The following is a 20,741-nucleotide window of genomic DNA, read 5'->3' as shown; positions in this document are numbered from 1 at the left end:
CACCGCTAACGAATTCTCAGCTAAATTCTCATCTCATGCTACCGACTGTAAACGTGTACAATTATCAACATTTGAATCGCGTGTTTTACCCAGATATTCATACACGTTATTTACGTCGTTCTTTCAGACGTGTGTGTTGTGTAAAAATAGAGGGTGATTTATGACTGCAGTAGGGATAAAATCGATTGATTACCCATAACCGATGAGCAATTATTCCAGCCATACTATTCGAAGTGGCTTTGAATAAGTAATTGATTCTATTCGAACTGCAGTCAATCTACAGCTTGTCGTTCTCTGATGGAATCGGTGTTCAGCAGACGCAGCTCCCCACACCGAGGCAGGCGTACGAAGTTTGCTCGATCTTCGAGCTGGTGGTGGTAGCGTCTAGCAAGGTTGGCTGCGGAGCGGTCGGTAATTGAGGTCTCTGCACGCCCTCGTATAAAATCGATGACGGTTCTCGGTCCCTGCTGATACCGTCGGTCTCCTGGTTATAGGGGATCCTTGGTAACTCTTGGCTCCTCGATTCCGTCGACGTGTCGTGGGACGAGAGGCGACCGTAGTTCAGGAAGGTCTCCGCGTAGCTCGACGGTGGATGATGATGGGTGCCGTTGTACTCGTGCGAATAATGAGGATGATACCTGTTCGGTGGTGTCTTGAAGCCGTCGTTACCGCCGAGATACTGATGGAGATGGTGCAAGCTGGACGATCCGTATACTATCGAAAGGAAGTGGTCGAATTTCAGTTACCCATAATATTTTGATAGCTAGTTAACCTTTCGATGGGAATATTTTTATTTACAGTACGTTCATTAGGTACTCAAAAGGCTAACCTGCTGCAGTGTTGGAGTACATAGCGAGAACCGCGTCGCCATAGCCAGTAGTAGGATGCTTTCCCAAGTCAGACACATCGTTTGTAGCTGACATTTTACTTATAGAGGAACCCCGAACGCCATTCTGGCCCTCACCCGAAATATTCGACGAGCCACCTGCGCCGTACGCCATGTTGAAAAGAGCTTCGGGATCGCACACGAACTTGTAGACATATCTCTCGCCCGCCACCTTCTGCATTATCCCTTTCTCGTAATAGTACCTCAACGACCTGCTCAGTTTATCGTAATTCATCGCTGGACGATTCTTCTGGAGACCCCATCTACGAGCTACCTACGAAAACCATCGAAAGACAAACGTTTAACATCGTGTAAGTCTTGATGAATTATGAAAAACTAGCTCTTTTGGTATACTTCTTCCGGTTCTATAAGCTTGAATTCCATTCCGCGACCAGTCCACGCGATACACGGTGCGTTCGCGGGATCATCCAACAGGGTCACCAAGAACTGCCAGAGCTGAAGAGATCCCCGTCGTTGCTGTTGATAGCCGACGGTCATCTCGCTCCACGGTGACACCCCCGTCGCTGAGGATGGCCTTTTACCAGGATAATCCGTGTTCCACGATGTAGGCGACCCTTTCTTCTGGTAGCAATTCCCCTGTCTCTCCCACGACGAGTTCCTACCGTCTAATTGAACCCCTAGCTCGGTCCACGTGGGGGTCACGCTTCTTTTCCCGTACACATCCGAGCTCCAGTTCTCTTGTCGCGGGAAGAAACTATCCGTGGACGCTGAAATTGTCGACTGCCATTGGGAGGCAGCTGAAGACGTGCTGGCTGGTCGATTTGGCGACGGTGAACCTCTCGTGGTTCTCGTCCCGTTTCCATACTGTTGCTGGTAGACCAAGTTGTTACCTACGAGGAAGTGATTATCGTTCGATGAATTATCTTTAGGGAATATCATGAGTTTTCAGATGAAATTAAAAGGGACGATCGATGAAGCATGGATTCCCTGACGCGCAAGACGAGCCCAGTCGTGGTAGCCCAAAGAACGAAAAAAGAAAAAGAACGGGCGACGTATTAGCGATTGCACTCACGCGCGGTTGCCGGTGAAGTGCTCGTCACACAAATATCGGCAGGAAATTGGTTGATATTCAAAGCCCACGGGGTTCCCCGGCCTCGGATCCAGAAGCTACGCGGATGGCGCGGCAACCGCCTGAAATACCGCGGCTGAGCTTGGCGCGATATGTATATTAATCGGGGCGCGCGCGGTCTCTCCGTTCTCCCGGTCGAAGAGCACACCAATCCCACCCCGTGGTCCCTCGAGCCGAAAAAGCTATTCTCGAGCACCCCGTAATCCGGTTACGTTCGAAGTCGCGTACGGGGAATATTGAAAAATTGAGAACCCTCCTCCTCCTCCTCCGATATCGAGCCGGAACGCGGATGCGACGCGCGGGACACTGGCTCCGATACTGCGTTCGCCTTTTTGCAACGGCAATTAAACTGTCGCCCGATTCTTTTGATCCACGAAGGACTGAGCTTTTTAATGTTTCTACGGACAGGGGCGCCTGGGTCCGGTTCGATTATGCTCCCTTTTTCGTAGACATAATTTCGATGACAATTATTTAGGAAGATCTGCTTGCTTACATAATACATAATCTAATACGGATAACTCCTAGTTTAAATTAGATTTATAACTCTCAGACTTCCTTCCTTCGTTTCTACGTGTAAATGCTGCTTTCGGCTATAACCGACTTGGCATAATAATCGAATCGGTGAAAAAAATCGTATCGTCTGAAGTGGCTGTTAGATGGAGCTTATGAACTCGGGTCCAGAAAGACCCAGGCATCATCCTCCTAGGCTTAAACGTGATCCCTTCGAACCTTCGATTCTTCTATCGTCTACGCTGAGATTGATCGGTAAGTATAAATTGTATGAAAAAAAAGAAGCAAAGTATACACCGATATCCCTTCTAGTCCTTCCATTAACCACCACGTCCCAAGGCCCCTTTTTGGGTTTTTCATACCGCGCGGTAATTACGGTGGAAATCTCAGTCATTGAAGAAAATCAACAGGAAGGGTTACCCGTGGTTAATCGTGTCGGCAAGTTAGCTTTACCTTCCTAGCCGGCAAACGTCGGTCGGGATACCGATCCTCGTGTAGATGAGACAGACAGGGATTGAAGGGGTGATGGAGGCAACCGGGGGAGGGAGGCTTGCAAAGCCGCGGGCCAATCTGGCACTCTCTACGACGAGGTGGAAGGGGGCGAAAGGGGTCGACCTCAACGTGCAAGCGGGACCAGAGGCTTTGCGGGTAGTTTTAGATTAAAATTAATCGCGAGCTGATGAAACCGGTGGCGATGTACCGAGCAGGAAAAGGGTTGAAGCCTGGGGACTGGTCAGGGGCGGTGCGCAGAAGGGTTGCACGGGAAAAGAGGACGGGCCTCCACTCGTCCACTCTCAGAAGAGAAGCTTCGTTCTTTTCTCTTTCTCTATCTTTCTCCGTTCCTCTCATAGCTTCTCCTCTTCCTTCCTCTCGTACTCTCCCGTATTCTGGTTCCCTCTTCCGCCACCCACCCCGATCTCTTTGTGCCTCCATCTCTGTCTAGCTGATCCCCCGAATTCCGGAGTAGAGGCCGGTTAATAATGCAAGCTCCATTTTCCACCAACCTGACGCGCCGAAACGCTCTGTCCTCGTCTCTCTGTCTCTGGGAATCCCACCGACAAACGGTTTTGCGCTGGCGATACACCAACAGTCGCGGGACCGATCGGAATCTTTGTGTGTAATTAATTCAAGACGTGATACATCTGTCGTTCAACGCTTTGTTGGGTTTTGTGTTTTCAAATATACAACTTTAGGTGTTCTGAAAATATTTAGAAACTACTACGGAACTTTTACGATTTTTCCCTAGTTTTTAGTATTCTGATCCTTATTTAAGAAAGACGTACTACCACGTTAACCGCTCTCAGTTTTTGCTCTTGGAAAGATGTGCTAATATGTCATTCGACATCAAAATGTTAATAGATTCATTCGAACTTCTTCGTCGCGGTGTAATTTTCAAGCGGTCCGCCACAGCTCTCTATGATGGTGGTATGGGATCTGACCACCTGTAATCCCCGTGATCCTCGTGCTCGTATTAATTAGTAGGGCGGCGACCAATCTGTAGCCATTAACAGGTTATTACTATTCCACCCGATACAATCAGACTCGGATCGTCCGACCAGACAAAAACATATATGCTTGCTACCATTGAAAATTCACTCGTCGATCCACATCACGCACGATCGTCGTTCTTTTTTTAAGAGCTTACGAGAGCAACCCCTTTCGTCTCCAGAGGAAATTGATCGAGCCACGACATATGTGTCCGGGTGGTATCGATAACAACGGATAGGTACGATCCTATTATTAATCTAAACTGCGTGTAAATAATTGAAACGGCTTAATGGTAAGGGAGGAATTACGCGAAGAGAAGTAGAAGCATAATTCCCGGGTGACTTGGAAGTAAATGGGTAATACAGGCCCGCGTGGCCGCTGTGTCGAGCCCGACTACTATAGCAGGCGATGGAGTTCCTAAAGGATTCGTTTCGTGTTGCTTGAATAAAGGAAGACTAATCGGTCTGATTACAAAGCATGAGCTTGCAAACCCTAAATCGCCGACGCTTCACCTTTTACGGGGTCATGATCGTACGACGTCCACCTTCGAAGCCTATTAAGTAATGGAGACCCTCTGTAATCTAGGAGAAGCGATGTTTCTATCGACGAATATCCATTGGTAACTCCATTAACGTGATATCGTTAACAAAATGGTCTAACGTGTTCAGTACGGATTGGTACAAATTCTTGGAAAACGTTGATACGTCTCTCGAAACATCGGGAATTTCAACCAAGGTTTTTCCTGTTCAGAAGAAATCTCCTGCAGTCCTCCCTCGGGAACCGAATTTCATGCTCTTTCCTTCGTTTAGCAGCTTTCCCTGGATTCTACGAGCCGGTCTCTCTCTCTCTCTCTGCAGCTTTCGAGTTGAAAGCATTCTTCAATTATTCACTTACGTGTACTTAGTCACGCGTGAGCGAGTCCAGCGCCATTCAGCAGCGACGAAAACCCATTGGTCCCGGATTACTGGCAAGGGTGTTCTCGTTGAAACGTATATTATTATAACATAAATTTGTTATAATAATTATGTATGTGTATATTTTATGCGAATCGACGTATCAAAACGGTAACGCGATCTGTATATTATTAATTACAGTCAGAGGATTAGACAACGGAGCTGGAAGCGAGGCGGAAACATTCGAAGAACAGAAAACCGGAAGAAGACCTCGTGAGCGAAGGTTCGATTAATGGACGGGAGCATCACCACTACTGTGCCCCAGTTATTTATGGGGACCCATAGGGTGGCACGGCCGCCACGTGGATCCATTGTCGAGAGATTTGTCACGGTGTATACACGTTCAAGAAGAGGGAATCATCGTGACAGAAAGCTCGATTTGTCGTAGCGGATCGAAGGACGAAGTCCTCGTGCATTAACTGTCGAATGATTCGTCTCATGATACTAGTAACGATCTCAAAAAAAAATTATTCGTAACTTACTGTTCCTTGTGTCCTGGGCTGTCGTCGTGGGTACGTTTGGAATCGGTTCCCCGTATCCTCGATCCGCCGGTTCTTCCTTCACAGCGATGCTTTTCGTCACTTCGTTTCCTCGCTTGCTGCTTCTACTCAACAGAAACATAAATGTTATCTCTTCATTTTCAATATTCTTGTAAGTACTTTCGTAAATTTTTTCTTTTTCTTAGTCTCTATAGAGGCCTGTAGAGTTTTTGACGAATTTTGTTAAACTTTCTGTATTACTCTAATCTTATTGGATTGGTCTTGGTCTCAAATATTACTCCACTCTGATAAAAATATGTAGTTCCATCTTAAAAAAACACGGATGACCTTGAAATTTGGTGTTTGCTCCTTCCAACTAAATAATACTCTTCCCCCACATTATTCGTATCTTCAAAAACAACCAAGATATTGAAAGGGCCACCCTGTATTGTACCAAATGTCTCGTGACCCGTTCATAAATAAGTATTATTATTTTGTAAACCATAAAGATGCATCTGTTTTACCCGAAGCAGTTCGATCGATCAGGATCGAGATCGAGAAAGGTGCTGTTCTGGCCGTGCGGATGGCTGACGGACGCTTGATACTGCGCGTAGTTCGTATCGTTGATCCTTCTACAGTTCGCGGATTCTTGTTTCACATTGGAATCTGCAAAAGGAAGAGAAATGTCTTTTTTTTAACGAGAGATCCAAAAGCACCAAGGGAGGGTTGTATAGACGAGAAGGGTCGATGATTTTAACTGTCGCGAGGACATTCCTCGCATACGATTAGCTTTTGTGTATAAGATCGTTTCGAAGATCGAAGGGATCGTATCGGCGCGTGTCCTACCGGAAGCAAAAGGCGCATCGTTGCAGCGGCACGTGGAAGGGAGGGGGGTGGCGGTGGTGGGTCCGCTCGTAATGGGGCCGTCGACAATTTTGGGCGGCTCTGAGGGGTGCGTCCCCCAATAAATCAAACAGACTCGGGGGCCGTGGGAAGCATAAGTCGAAGGCCTCCGGCAATCATTGTATTTGCAAACATCGGAAGTTTGCTTGCTACGGGAGTACACCGCCGACTCGATCCCGTCGAAAGAATCCATCGAAATTCTGTGTAATCGCGCGAACAAGGCTCGACGATGGACACGTTTCTCGTCGACCGCGGAAACGGTCCAGTTTAAGAGAAGCATCCGGTAAAATTTTTTGGGAAAATCGATTTTCTTTATTGAGCATTTTCATCGTATAACTTCTCACAAACGCTGTGTCGAAGTTACAGTCAAAAATTCGCAGAAGTTTAGATTCTGCAAGCATGTAAATGACACTGACGTGTAGCACTCGAAAGATTAGATCCGGAAGTACAAGAAATAGTAAACCCAGAATATGAAAGTTTGACTTCGGATGAAATTTTAACACGTTGCATAGAAAGAAATATTTAAAATTTATGTTTTTAGGAATCTATCGAGTGAAATGTATTCACTTTGTCCGCGGGACCATAAGATAAAACCCGAAATTGATGTCGATAACGATCGAACGGAATGAAAAAATCGGAACGAAAAAACAGGGTTTGTTCCACCTCGATTCACTATGTTCGGGTTACAGACCGATATATAGCGGGCGTAACAACATCCGGTAAACAATACCTTGAATAAAAGTTTATTGATAACTATAGGTCCGGTGATGAACGTGTTTACCTCGCTGCGCGGCTCAATTCCGAGTGTTTGCGCAAATATTACGTACACACAAACGTAGAGAGGAGAGGCGGTCGATCGGTCTCGCAGCCGCGGAACATTGAATAAAATTAACGGGTAAAGAGCAAATTTGACTTTGTAATATATATATATATATAGTTCATTACAACTGTACAATATTCGATAATAGAATATTGTAATGGCTTGTGTTCCATTTCGATTTTATTGACATCGGTAAAAGGAAAATATTGTTTAACATATTACGCGTTTTTTTCCTACATTTTGGACACCATATGTGGTAACTTTCTTTTCGTGTGGTGAATTAGGGAACACTTTAGCTTCTGCCAGTTATCGTGGAGAAATTTCTTTATTAGATCAACGCCATGCACCGCCGAGATAGAAACGGAGCGTGTGTGTAAGCGAGCATATAGACATTATCTGTCGCTCCCTCTGGCCGTTTGCTCATCTATTCCAGGGGCGTATCGAAATATTTGCCGGGATTCGCCATAACCGTATCGAAAACGGTGCGTCGAAACTCTCCCCGTGAAACGAAGTTCCGCGGGGATTCTCTTCTCGCGCGATATTAAATCGGCGCTCCTATAATCATCATGATCGGTCGACGTTTCGAAAGGAAAAACAGGGGAAAGAGATAGAATGAGAGAGACGGAGAGAAAAAAAAAGATAGAGGAGCCCTCGACTTAATATAAAGTGCTTCCTCGTGTAACGCGGGCGTATCGATAATCGACGGGAGTCTTCCGTTGATTCTTTCATGCCGTGTTTTAAAAACATCAGCCCCGGGCAGTTTGTTGCCTTTTTTAATAAAGCCTCCTATATTGGCTACAGCGTGACGAGTCGCGCAACGAAACTTCGTTAACGAGTGGAATCCTGAACGCAGGACCGATTTTCGATATTATTTTTCCGAATCTGAACGAAAAATCATGCTTCCTCGAGATTCAAACGTATGTGTGTTTTTTTTTGCGGTGTTCTTCACACAGAGAAATGAGTTGGAATTCTGTGCGAGACGGGAAATGTTTCTTTCGAGATTGCGATTAAATTGCATACGCTCGATACATTTCCGTGCAGTTTCCGTTTCCATGGGGATTGACTTCCTTTCGCGTTGCATACGCCTCTACTTGATGTTATCGGAACGTAGCAATTAGGTGAGGTAACCGGGGAAATTCGCGACTGATCGAGAAACTGCATCCGTGGAGGAAATTCGTGAGAATCGAAGAAAAAATTTAAAAAGAAAACTGTGCAACTTGAACATACTGTGATAATCCGGCACGTATTGCTCGCTGTCCTCTGTATCGCAGCTGCTACCTGTAATGTAATACATACGAAGTGCAATGTTATCGATCGTTTGTTAACAAGTCGGAGAACGAAAGGAACGGTGCGCGGATGATCTTAAGTTAATGGTTCGACTGACGTGTCCACCCCTCCCAGGGGGTGAATATAGATTATTTTTCATGGACGGACCTTGGATATATTATATCCCCTCGTTATCGTTGTTATTACATTGCAGCCACCGTGCATTACATTACAGTTCGTCAAAGTAATTAAAATTAATGTTCCGGTTAGTGGTCGGCCACTGTAGCTAATCGTGTTCGAGGAAGATTTACGGACGGCTCGGTAGCGGCTTTATATTGCTCGATAAATGAATCGTTCCTGTTCATTTTAGAGAAAAAAATGCAATGTCCGCATGATTTTCCTACTTATAATTAGTTCATAATATTCCCGATAATTCTAAAAAGGGACTAAGATGGACGTCATATGTTTGGAAAGTATTGAATACGTTGTTTCTTCCATAATATAACAGAAGTCCCGATAATGTAATGATTATGTGTGGAAGTTTATGCAAATTCACAATTCTAGATAATAATATTTCAAAATTAATATAGAGCAGAATTTGGATGTTTGTACAGGCTTCACTACGTTAATAATAACACATGAATAAAATAAAACTTTATTAAAACCTTTATTTTATTGCATTTTGCAAGTTAAAAGGTGTTATAAATGCATAAACATCCGCAGTGTAGACAGGAAAAAAGAATTTTCATGTAATAAGATTTATATAGAAAAAAAAATCCGCCCGAACAGGGACTCGAACCCTGGACCCTTAGATTAAAAGTCTAATGCTCTACCGACTGAGCTATCCAGGCATTGCATACCCGGGCACCCCGAGTATTATTTATTTTTATATTTATTTCAGTGGACAATTGCATGTTTGTTCTCGAGACGAACATGTTTATTTATAACAAATGTTACTTACCATCATGAAGCCAAGATTCTTGCCTGTATTCCTGCGTGGCGTATATTCCGTTCTCTGTAATATAAATTCACGTCCTTTTAGGCAGCCATTGAATAAAATATTAGCCTAATTGAAACGTATTAAGGGAGCGTTTATTAAACAATTCATTTTACTGGAAAATTAGCTACTCAGTTCTGTAGACGATTAGGCAACTAGATTTGAGGTTGTGTTAATTCCTTATCAATCTTGTGAATACAGATTAAAGCTGGGATTTCGTATCAGTGTCCGACACGCGTCTTTGGATGTATACGTTAACAACATGCAACTAAGCGAGACATAAATATTTCTGATTTAATTCTTGTGGAGTCCACGTAACGCACACGACTGACGCTGATGGGAAGTCCCGGTAAAGAAGATAATAGTACCGATAAAATAATATAGTATCGATCAATTGTTGAATTTTAAATGCGAATGATTTATAATAAATGCACGTTTATGCAAGGCTAGTTTTCTTAGCGAAGTAAGGAATTAGCTGGTAGGCCAGGATATCTGTATTTACGGCATAATGATTAATGGTTACTCGGAAATAATTATGCCCCTGCCGAAATTAATGCCTCATACATTCTAACGCGTTGCTTCGTCGACTTCGATGAAGATCCATTATATGAGTCATCGCCCAGACCGACGCTGGAAAATAAATGTTTTCCTCGTGTATCGTATATCACCGTTTTAATCAATATTTTTACCAAATTCTATACTCTTTTGTGACGAATAATGGGTATCGACGTAAAAACCGAGAAAACAAAAGGGCACTCGGACCAGTTAAGAGTATAATCTTTCAACCGTAAAAATATTTCCCCATCATTGTATCGCGATGAAACGCGATATCTGGGGCGTGATACGATTTTCGTACGAAACGAAGAATAAGAATGAACACAGGCGGAAAGTAAGGGGAGATGAATCAGTGACAAAAACAACCCCTTCAAGGCGAGCGTGGTGTTGTATACGGAAGAACACCGATGGAAATGTATCTATCGGTGGGGTCCCCGTTTAATGGGCCTCTAGGATTCGCCACGGGTAGCCACTTGTCAGTAACCTCGTTTTGTTCGTGGTCACAATCCCGTCCGACGAATCGAATTTACGTTAGCCTACGTGGGATAATAAAGTGTTCCACTTCGCGGCAACGACGCAAACTTAATATAACAAGTCTGTGATGTTCCCCGAGGGCCATCGGTTAACCACAGGCGACATATACACACATAAAAGTATTCTACTCTGTTGCACAGCAGCGCAGTTTGTACGCGATATCGTTAATAAAATCGTGACGAGGGATAATGCCTGACAAGCCTACGCATTCACTACAGCTCGGACAGATTGCATCATACGATCTTCCATCGGGGATGATATTCTTTCGAGGTTCAGTAACAACGATACGTATCAGCTTTAAGAAAGATTCCATTCGTAAAATAGACGTAAATTCCAAAATCGTATGGTGTACAGAAACGAAAAGGGAGTCGAGAACGTTAATTGTTCTATCTCCACTAGTTTCTAAACTAAGGAAACTGAGTTCAAAGTTTACGAAGTTTAATATTATAGAAGCAGGAAAGTAGTGAAATAATCAAACAAACTATAATATTATCTACTAAATACCTATTTACTGCTACATTTAACAAAATTTTATTTTATCACCGACATAAATTTTGTATTGTTGTCTGTATTTGCAGATACAACAATTAACAATAAAAAAAAACTTTAAAAGTTTCGGAGTTAGAACTTCACAGAATATTTGTTGGACCAACAAGACGCACGTTGATTGGTTATCTAAATTTTTCTGAAAAATGAAGTTAGACCAGTTAAGAACTCGTGTAGACGATATTTCTTCGCGGGTAGAATCGTCGTCGAAATGTGAATGGAAGACGCGGGGGACGGGCGTAACGCGATTACGATAGAGAAATTGCAGCATTATAGGCTGTGATTGAGTTAGGCGGAGGCGGTCCATCCCTGACTGGTGGTTCGCGCCACGACATGCCGATGTTAGATATAAAGTGTCAATCACCGTGCCCAGACACCGGTGGGGTGGTTACACGAATCCTATGGGGGATACACACACAGCCGGCATCGACAACCCCCGCGGGGGCTCTTTGCGGCGATAATACGTTGCTTATTGAATTCGTCTTACGGCTTCTCGTCGTGCGGTTGGATTTCTGGGTCAAGGCTAAAGTAAAACATCCGATACCGAACCTGCCGAAACAATCAATCGAACGAAATGGGGTCAATTATCTGCAAATGAATTGCCTAACAACTAGACATACAGAATTCACGTAAATTGAACAGTTTGTATTCTAATTTAACAACTTCTTACCGTAGCTATGGGAATCAGTTTTGATCAACGATCGAGATCGAGCAGTTACGGAAGATTTTCGTAACTGTCGATTCGCCTCGAAACGTAATTGCAGCCAGAATCCGAAGAAAATAATGTCGTCCTTGATGCGACTATATAAAGATATCGACTCGACTGCCTGCCTGCCAGTGACAGCCTCTCTTCAGGGGGTGGTGGTTCCCTCTTCGTAACCCCCTTCTCCCCTGTTTGTACATAGTTCATCCTGCACGTGCTTCGAGGCGCGTCTTGCTCTCTGTGTATTACTTTCTTCGTGTACTGATCGCGACGTATGTTCGTGTTCGCCCCGAGACTTCGTGTCACGCCGAGGACTCGATGTTCCGGGGGTAGGGGGGGGGGGAGGCAAGATCGTATCAAAGAGCTTCAAAATCGTCGACGCGCGGGGGTGGGAGGAAGGACGGCGGTTCGAACGGACCGCCCTCCGCGACTTTCTTCCCTCGATCTCACCGCCGAACTCCACACGCTGGGTACCCGAGTAATTTGAAGTTGATCAAAACGCCCGTCCATCCCTTCGACGGGAGCATTTTTTTACGTTCTATATATTCACGCTTTTTAAATACAACTGTGGGTTACAACAGACGAAAATCGTATCGCCTAGATGGAATGCATGTGATAGAAAGTAATGGTACGGAGAGTATGTAAATAGAAATTGCATAAAAATTTTGACACCTAATTGGTGTTTCAGAAGTCATTGTATCTAAGGACATAAAAATTACAAGAGTACAGGAAGATATACTCTGAAGGACACAGAAACAGAACTGCAAAGCACCTACTGGCCGAAACGCTTTATAGCAAAGTGAACGCCAGAAGATTAAATAGGAAACACCCACAAAATCTCGTTAAGAGATAATATAATGATGCACTTGTAAAGATGCTGCTTCAATGATAACAGCACCCACACGTTACCCCTAAATAAATAACACAACAACCTGCCGAATGTCCAATTGTTGAATGGACAAATTGTATGTGGTTAAAAAAAACATACTTACCGGAATGCAGCTTCTCCTCGGTGCTCGGCTGGGCCACCGTGTAATTCGTGGGACAGTATCCAGCGGCGACTGTCTGAAGCGGTTCGCTCAATCTACTGAACTCTTCGCCGGGCTGAAAAACACACACACAAGGTTGTTTATACTCGGTGGAAATATCGATTTTTTTTTCTAGAAAAAGTACTCGACATTCGAAGGGATTTCAATAACCGCGAATCGACGCGGAAAGAATTTTTCTGTATCGCTCGGATGGAAAATTCGTTCGGTCGTTTTTTTTTTTCTCTGCTGGAACGGGTGAAAAACGGAGGTGGGTGACAATCGGTCGCCGAGATCGATGTAGAACCCGAAGAAAGACGGGAACGAACATGGTGATATTCGGAGGCAAAAAGGTGTAGACCAGGAATCGGATTTTAAGTGAAAGCAGCACAGGCCTGCCACAATGAGAAAGAAGAGAAGTGAGAAAGGTAGAGGGAGAGAGAAGCCGCGAGAGGAGACAAGGAGGACATCCGGTGAACGATTGGATGGTTTCCTCCTTGCGGAGCAATCTAGTGGTAAAGTCAGTTACCGGTTTTGGAAATTCCAATAACGCCGTGTCGCCGTCTGCTTTTCCTTCGCGGAGTTTCGCTGCGGCCTTCGCTGATCGCTTACACTTTAAAATATGAAAACAAAAAACGACGTCGCTTTTGTTCTCGCGAAACGGTGGATGCATCTTGATTATTGTGGATGGAAATTATTTATCGAAGAAAAAAACAAAAACAATTAATTTTGATCCGAACTTTTTTTCAATCAATTTATCAACTGCTTTCAGTTTTTCTCGTACATTTAATTCGGCAGGATATTATCGTTTATAAAGGACATAATCGACTTCCTTTTTCGTGGCACCCGTAGCTCGGGTCTTACGTTCATTGCCACGTCCCCTGGATTTCTCCTCTGATTGCAATTAATAGTCATTTATAATTAGTCCCTCCGTGATGGCTCAGCACTCGTAATCCACAAGCTGTGCCCTCTAATATAAATTTTAATTACATTCCCCCGATATTACGTTCAATCTTTAATCCCGCCAACCCGATACGAGAAGGTACCAATATTCGTTCGGATGACATCGTTGAATGAAGGGATGAAAAATGTACACCGTGTCAAAAATTAGAATTGAAGGATCAACGGATGTAATGATACATTTGTAATGATCCAATCATATACCTAATTGTATGTACTTGGACAAAAGATTACATACTATAGAAGACAATGAAACATTGAAACGGATCTACTTAGGAGTTTGAAAAAGTTCCGATGGATTCAGAATCGCTACAGTGAACGGTCTAACGAATTCACCGACGTGATTTCAATCGAATCCTCCCTCGAACCCTGTACTATAAAAGCGAAATCCCGGATCGTAATCTCACCGATCAGAAGTTAATCGTGTGCGTACGCGAAGCAATGACTCGTAAGGAAAACGTGCAAACATGGTCGCGTGCCGTTCGACTTTTCCTCCCTCCCTTTTTCACTATCTTTCCCCTGACCTTTCCCATCGTGTTCCCGTGTAAAAGACGAAGCGTTCTCGTGGATGGACCGTTATGGTGTACGTGTATACGAGCAAACGAACGAGGTACGTTTCTACCTAGTGAAAACGAGAAACCCATGAATCTAGGAGGGGTAGGGGAACGCCCCATCGTTCCCGATGATGCTGCAAGAGAGGGGTCGTCACCCCAATTCCTTTCGTACACCACCCTCGTAATTGCGCACTTCGGTTCGGTTTATAATAAAGTCATCGAGCAGACAACACGTTCCAAACAGAATCCCCCAATCTGTCGGTAGGATCTCGACTGTTCGCGGATAAATTCCGCCCTTTAGGGATGAAAGAACAAGATTATCCGGTATCTTGTGCCGTGTTAAACGATGTTGCCGTCTCCACTGCTACCATCGGATAAACCCATTCGGTTCCCAGTTTCGAGAATTCGAAAGGTGCGTGACACACGTATCGAGAGGGTGAACGGAAAGCACGACCTTTTCATTAACGATCCAATCTGAACGAAGAGAGTCGTCGTCCAATTCTATCAATTAGGAGAGGCAGAGAAGGCGTGTTGCTCCACTTGGAGAAAGCCGCCTCTCCCTTATTTTTTCCTTTCCGTCGCGACGACGATGGAAGAGGGTGCGAAGACAATGACGGTTTCGAAGGTCGAAACACTAACAATGCGAGATAACAGGACAATGCACATGATCACAGCGTGTCACCGTAGACCTCTATCTGCTAATTGCTCTCGTCAGCGTCCAGAAACGCCGCTAAGAGGTTTCTTTTTTTTTTTTTTTATTTTCACCGCGGGAAAGAAACAGCGTCGCTCCGTTTGAACTTCCCAATTACGATTCGGTGACACGCGTGGCTTTCGATTCACGAGGGGGGAGGTGTTATACCTTGTCCCAGGTAGAATTTTTCACGGTGTAACACGCGCCCTATGGTAGATATAGAAGGGGCCCCGTAATCATGGGAAACTCGAGTGGCAGCATATGCTCTCCGTATAGGGAGAGGGGAGGTGGGAGTCAATTAACCACCGGCCTAGCTACGGGGCGGGTGTGTGGGAATCGAGTGATTTTTAGAATCAACAAACATAAATCAAGTGTTTCCGCGAACGGGCACTGTCGTCTCCCTTTGTTCATAGACGAGGGTGACCACCCACGGTTTGCATGTATCGTAGTCACTGTGGTGTTCTCCGACCCCCACGCAAGGGGGGAACCAGGAGGGTTGAATGGTGGCGACAATTACGTGTTTAGGGGGCACAAAAGGGGTGGCACCCGTGGGACGATCCATCGGTGCGTGGTGGCGCGTGCCACGGCAATTCGACACTCGAGGATCATCGCGCGAGTAGAGTGCATTATACGTTCACTGGACCTAGCTGACTGCTGTCCACGGTTATGACTCCATTGTGTCGTCGAGTGGCTTAGGGGAGACCGGAAACGTGAGCCACGTTACCGGAGCCGAAGCTTCTAGCGGCTTTTACCGGGCCAGTTTCTAATGTTGACGATGGTTACAGGTAGGTTGGATGATTGTCGTCCTGGCTTAGTCACGATCAACGTTTATTTCATCCACGTTAGAATAATATTCCATGAATTCTATACGGTAATTAACAATATTCAACGAAACACGTGCACCTGAATGAGCGTACAACGATCGGGCATGTATTTGACATTGTGCTAGGTGTAAATTTTGAAGTGTCATTGTAAATTAATCTATGGTACACTTATCACGTATTAATATGCAATATTCTATTAATTCAGAGCTCCTAATAGATTAAATGTACTTTCTCTTACCAATCTGGCCAAGTCCGTAACTGCAGCGGGCACCTCTTGATCCTGATTCATCCTCGTCCACCACAGGTCCCCACGGTTGTTTTCTCGCGAATGTTTGTCACCCACGTTCCGCGAAACGACACACGATTACGGTATCCGATATTCTAAACGAAAATCACCGAGCCGTCGCTCGTATTTTTCTGGTCACGTTGCTGCACTGGCAAGATCAAAGATAGGACTGAGACGAGTGATTTGATCTCGGCGAACAGTGAAAAGATAGGGTGTATACATCAGGGGGTTGTGTCTACTGTACGTCTCCGCCCCCAACGTGATATAGAAATCAGCCCTGCGCGGGCTACCCCGACTAGGGGTTGCTTCCAACCCCTACTTGGTAGGCGGAGCCTCAAAATCATTGGTGACCTTCTCTCATCCTACGTAGCTTCCTGCTTTCAGAACACCTACGAGAACTCCTCTCCGCGTCGAGCTTTTCTGTTAATCTTGCGAATTGCATTTCTGACTCCGCACGACGATAAACTCCGATCTGAATTGCATGGGCGATCGATTGTACACGAAAAGATTAAGATTTCGTTCCTGCAAAAGTATGAATTGTTGAAATGTTATTGACTCATCGGTGCAACAACAGAATTGCGTAGCGGAAATCAATATGAAGAGCTTAATTTTATTGCTACTGAATTATGTACCAGAGAGTGCATCTTAGTAAGTTTCTAATGTATAAGTGTCATAAGTTTATGAAGTATGAAAATGTATTTATAATTGCATATTAATTTGATTATAAATAATAATAACTACACAATACCTTTTGGAACGATATACCACAGGGATCGCGCACTCTGCACGTGCCATTTCTCTATAAGCTCCCAATATAGTTTCCAATAGATGATAAGTTGCCAACGAGAGATACGGAAGATAATTTTACTGTAACCTTCATTACAATAAAGTGCAATAATGTTCTATTGTTAATTCGTTCATATCACGATGGATGGTCGTCTAAGAGTACTTAATTTTTCAATTAAAGCCTTGCAAATATATTATCAACTCTGTGGAAATTGCTTCAACTAATCACGAGTTGCATAACGCTAATGTGTAATGGAAATTATAAATATCAATGAACTAAAGAAGTAAGTTTGTAATCTAATTTTACGTAATCGGGCAAAGTAGGACAATGTCTTATCAGACACTGCAAGCGACACCTCTCGGGACGCTTTTACTAGATCTACAAACATGTTTCATCCATTCACTCATGTGTTTCGCCACCGTCTACATTTTGCCTTGGTTATACATGCGTGCTTGAGTATCGTAAAAATTTAGATCACATTTTCCGTGTAGCTTCTGCTACTTCGTCGTGCAGAATTTTTGGAGTGAAACCAACACAATTTTGCGTTGTTGTTGAATGAAACGAATACCTCCCAGTGGTTTGTGTGTACGTCATGAGATTGATTTTTCTCGCGGCACATTTACGATATCATTCGGGAGAAAAATTAGCTTGCCTTTTCCATAACGTGGCTATCGATGGGCACTTGGCACACGCTGGAAAATTTTTATCACTGTGATAGTACATTGCATCACCGTAAGTGTTAACAATCCATTTGATTAATTATCATTAGACGTTATTAATCGGTGCGTTTTTGTGACACCTTCGTTGACAGTGACCTTCGTGAAGTCACTGTTGACTTTATATAAATATCTAGAGACAGTGTTACATTATCCTCTGCTATTGTACGAAGACCTTACATTAACGATGATACTTGTGTGATAAAAACCGATTAACAAGTGTAGAGCGATGACTTCTTTTCCTCGTCTCAATTAAATTTCTCGATGACATATAGTTTGCGCGCGAATGCGTACGCGTATCTATGACGGTTCCTGGTTGTGTCAAAAATGCATTTGATCTATTATTGTAACATGCGATATATTAATCAATGCGTCTTACGGTCTTTACTTACCGCGTACATTCGTGTGTAAATGTATATGTATCTTTTACTTATCAGTTCCGTGAAAGATTTGGGTGGTAATTCCCTAAAAAATATTGATGAGATATGCAGCAGCAGGTTGAATACACACTTCCACAGACCTTAGTGTATGATTATTGCAATAACATTGGATCCGAAAGCAACATAAATCCAGAAGATGACTGCGGTAGAGGCACCACCATTTATTCGTACCATCGAGTGGGATATGATGGACAAAACAAAGTTCTTCCCATTAAGCATGCTATCATCCTTTTCAGTACGTTGTTGCTTATATCCTTTAACAGTAGTCAAAACACGTTTACAAATTCAAAGGCACAATCATATGTACAATGGTAAGTTTTGCATAAATAATTTGTCTAATTGAAACTCATATGTTTATTTTAAGCATTGTATACCATTAATAATTTTGTACAGGAGTGATAGATGCTCTCAGAAAGATATACACAGTTGAAGGCGTAGCAGGACTTTATAGAGGATTCTGGATCAGTTCTATACAAATTGTATCTGGTGTATTTTATGTATCTACATATGAAGGTGTGCGTCATTTACTTGGACAAGATGATGTTATAGGTCATGTAGATTCACGTGTTAAAGCGTTACTTGCTGGTGGTGCTGCTAGTTTAGTAGGGCAAACCATAGTGGTTCCTTTTGATGTTCTGAGTCAGCACTTAATGGTTCTCGGGATCAATAATAATAGTAAACGTGGAAAATATGTAGACAAAGTAAGTGGACAATAAGAGAGATGAATGTCTACTATTTCTTCACATATATGTGATTTACAGATGGGGATGAATCCATTGGGTTTAACACTTGAACCTGGAAAATCTCATGCTCAAATTTCAGCTGAAATTGTTAAATTGATCTACCAGAGAGATGGATATAGAGGTTTTTATCGAGGATACATAGCATCATTATGTGCTTATGTTCCAAATAGTGCACTTTGGTGGGGACTGTATATATCTTATCAAGGTAATTTCCGTAAAAAATGATTGTAAAGATATAAATTAGTCCTTATTTAACAACCTTCTAATTTTGGATTCCAGAGGAGCTTATTCGGATATTCCCTGAATGGTTTTCCCACTTGTTCATTCAAGCTGTGGCTGGGACATTAGGAGGATTTACTACTACAATTATTACGAATCCCTTAGACATTGTACGGGCAAGGTTGCAAGTGCAGAGATTGGATAGTATGTTTAGTGCATTCAGAGTTCTTTGGGTCGAAGAAAGGCTGCATATGTTTACAAAAGGACTATCCGCGCGTCTTGTACAGTCTGCTTGTTTCAGTTTTTCAATAATTTTAGGATATGAAACTATTAAAAGATTCAGTATAACCGAGGAGTACAAAAGATACGTTAGGTGGTAAAATTTGCGCAAATAATTTCTATGTTAATGCATTTCTCGCCGATTCTGTATTATTCACAGAAACAACCGACACGCACCAAAGAAACAGAAACGTGATTAATTTCAATTGTTTTGAAAATAGTGCACCTGTTATGCAAACTGTATGATACAACTGTAACTATCTTTCGAATATTCAGAAGCAATTTATTGAAGTATTTATTTTAAAGAAAGACATTGATTAACTGCGAATTTTAACAGCAACGTAATGTCAGGAACGTATTTGAAATTATTTTTCTTCACAGATAGTTAGAATCATATCTATCATGCATGTGTCAAATTTGCAAATGTTTTTCCACTAAATAAGTGGAGTAATGCATCAATATTCAAAGCTTCCTGACATACGTAGGAAAAAAGTGCATTTTATGTAATCTTCTTTGTGTATCATACAAAGTACAAACTTTGTAATATATGTTAGATATGTGTTACTGTAATAAAATACAATATTAGACACAAAACTGTTCACTGGGACAGTAGAATTTCTATGAAATAAAATTATCTGCAAGTATGAAGCAAAAATTCATAGTAATGTTACGCTGTATGCAGAGTATATAAATGAATAAATATTGAATAATTTATATTGTTTTACACGTAGATGTTTAGTTGAAAGTTTACCCATTTTAAGATGATTATAGGTACTTGATCAAGGTAAGTTGCATTTGTTCCATTTATCTTTTATTATAAAGGACAGCATATCGATAGGTACATGTTTTTTTCGAAGGTACTTAAGTGGTCTCGAGAATGTGGCTCTTGTACATGAATTATGGTACTGTTACGTTCGAGCGCTATCTACTCCTTACAAAGTAAAATTACATGTTATCTGTCTGTCAGAACATTTATACGGTATGTACAGGCCAGGGAAATTTGATCAATTTCCTATATGTATACAACACAACGCGAATTACCGTTTCTATACGTATGTATATAAGACGATCTGATAGTCCTTAAATGTACTATTTAACGTAGCATCGAGTTTCTGGATTACAAGGAGTAGTGTATATACACGCTAAAGTACACTCTATGATCAGTGTTGTCTGAGAAAATCTCTTACCTTTGCCGTTGTTTCATATAGGTATCTTGACAGAGAAGAAATAAAGAATGCGAAGTATTATATTTTAGGCGTTTAAATTAAACGGAACTTCGTGTAGTATAAAGCGCCCTCTAAACCGGAAGTTTCGTAGAATATTGTTTCAAAGTGGAATATTTATGAAGTATTTATTACATTTCTTTCATTTCAATAACACGGACCGTTTTCTTTTTAACCAATTGTATTTTCATTTGTTTTTTTCGACGTATTGGTATGGATAATTTTCTTGTTATTAAACTTTCAAAAGCTAACGAACTTACAGTA

The 20,741-nt window shown here is 42.7% G+C and overlaps 2 protein-coding genes and 1 non-coding gene across 3 annotated transcripts; 1 reads left to right on the top strand and 2 right to left on the bottom strand.

Moving 5' to 3' along the window:
* Positions 1-310: 310 nt before the first annotated feature.
* LOC107190597 lies at positions 311-16,073 on the bottom strand. Its single transcript, XM_015579422.1, has 9 exons — positions 16,023-16,073; positions 12,723-12,834; positions 9,357-9,410; positions 8,339-8,407; positions 5,931-6,072; positions 5,410-5,531; positions 1,241-1,737; positions 830-1,160; positions 311-714 (listed from the first exon to the last, which is right to left on the bottom strand). The coding sequence occupies exons 1-9, from the start codon at positions 16,071-16,073 to the stop codon at positions 311-313; spliced, it is 1,782 nt and encodes a 593-aa protein (XP_015434908.1).
* Positions 9,174-9,246, bottom strand: Trnak-uuu. Its single transcript has one exon. It is a non-coding gene; the product is annotated as a tRNA-Lys (tRNA).
* Positions 16,074-17,352: 1,279 nt separating the features above from the next.
* LOC107190572 (solute carrier family 25 member 44) lies at positions 17,353-19,528 on the top strand. The gene is made up of 5 exons (XM_015579397.1): positions 17,353-17,589; positions 18,011-18,324; positions 18,407-18,714; positions 18,775-18,961; positions 19,036-19,528. Exons 2-5 carry the CDS (start codon positions 18,150-18,152, stop codon positions 19,353-19,355), a joined length of 990 nt encoding a protein of 329 aa, XP_015434883.1. The 5' UTR covers positions 17,353-17,589; positions 18,011-18,149; the 3' UTR covers positions 19,356-19,528.
* Positions 19,529-20,741: the final 1,213 nt, after the last annotated feature.

This window comes from Dufourea novaeangliae, unplaced genomic scaffold, assembly GCF_001272555.1.
Source record: "Dufourea novaeangliae isolate 0120121106 unplaced genomic scaffold, ASM127255v1 scaffold187, whole genome shotgun sequence".
Taxonomy (NCBI): Eukaryota; Metazoa; Arthropoda; class Insecta; order Hymenoptera; family Halictidae; genus Dufourea; species Dufourea novaeangliae.
The sequence above is the reverse complement of the archived record's forward strand: the minus strand, read 5'-3'. Positions and strand labels throughout refer to the sequence as shown.

Bases quoted from the DNA above. Each gene is read 5' to 3' on its own strand.
- LOC107190597 (XM_015579422.1), bottom strand. From the start codon at position 16,073: ATGAATCAGGATCAAGAGGTGCCCGCTGCAGTTACGGACTTGGCCAGA. The intron at 12,835-16,022 runs GTAAGAGAAAGT...TGTGTTTTTCAG, and splicing joins TTACGGACTTGGCCAGATTG to CCCGGCGAAGAGTTCAGTAG. The intron at 9,411-12,722 runs GTAAGTATGTTT...TTTATATTACAG, and splicing joins CGAGGAGAAGCTGCATTCCG to AGAACGGAATATACGCCACG.
- LOC107190572 (XM_015579397.1), top strand. From the start codon at position 18,150: ATGACTGCGGTAGAGGCACCACCATTTATTCGTACCATCGAGTGGGAT. The intron at 18,715-18,774 runs GTAAGTGGACAA...TGTGATTTACAG, and splicing joins GTGGAAAATATGTAGACAAA to ATGGGGATGAATCCATTGGG. The intron at 18,962-19,035 runs GTAATTTCCGTA...TTTGGATTCCAG, and splicing joins ACTGTATATATCTTATCAAG to AGGAGCTTATTCGGATATTC.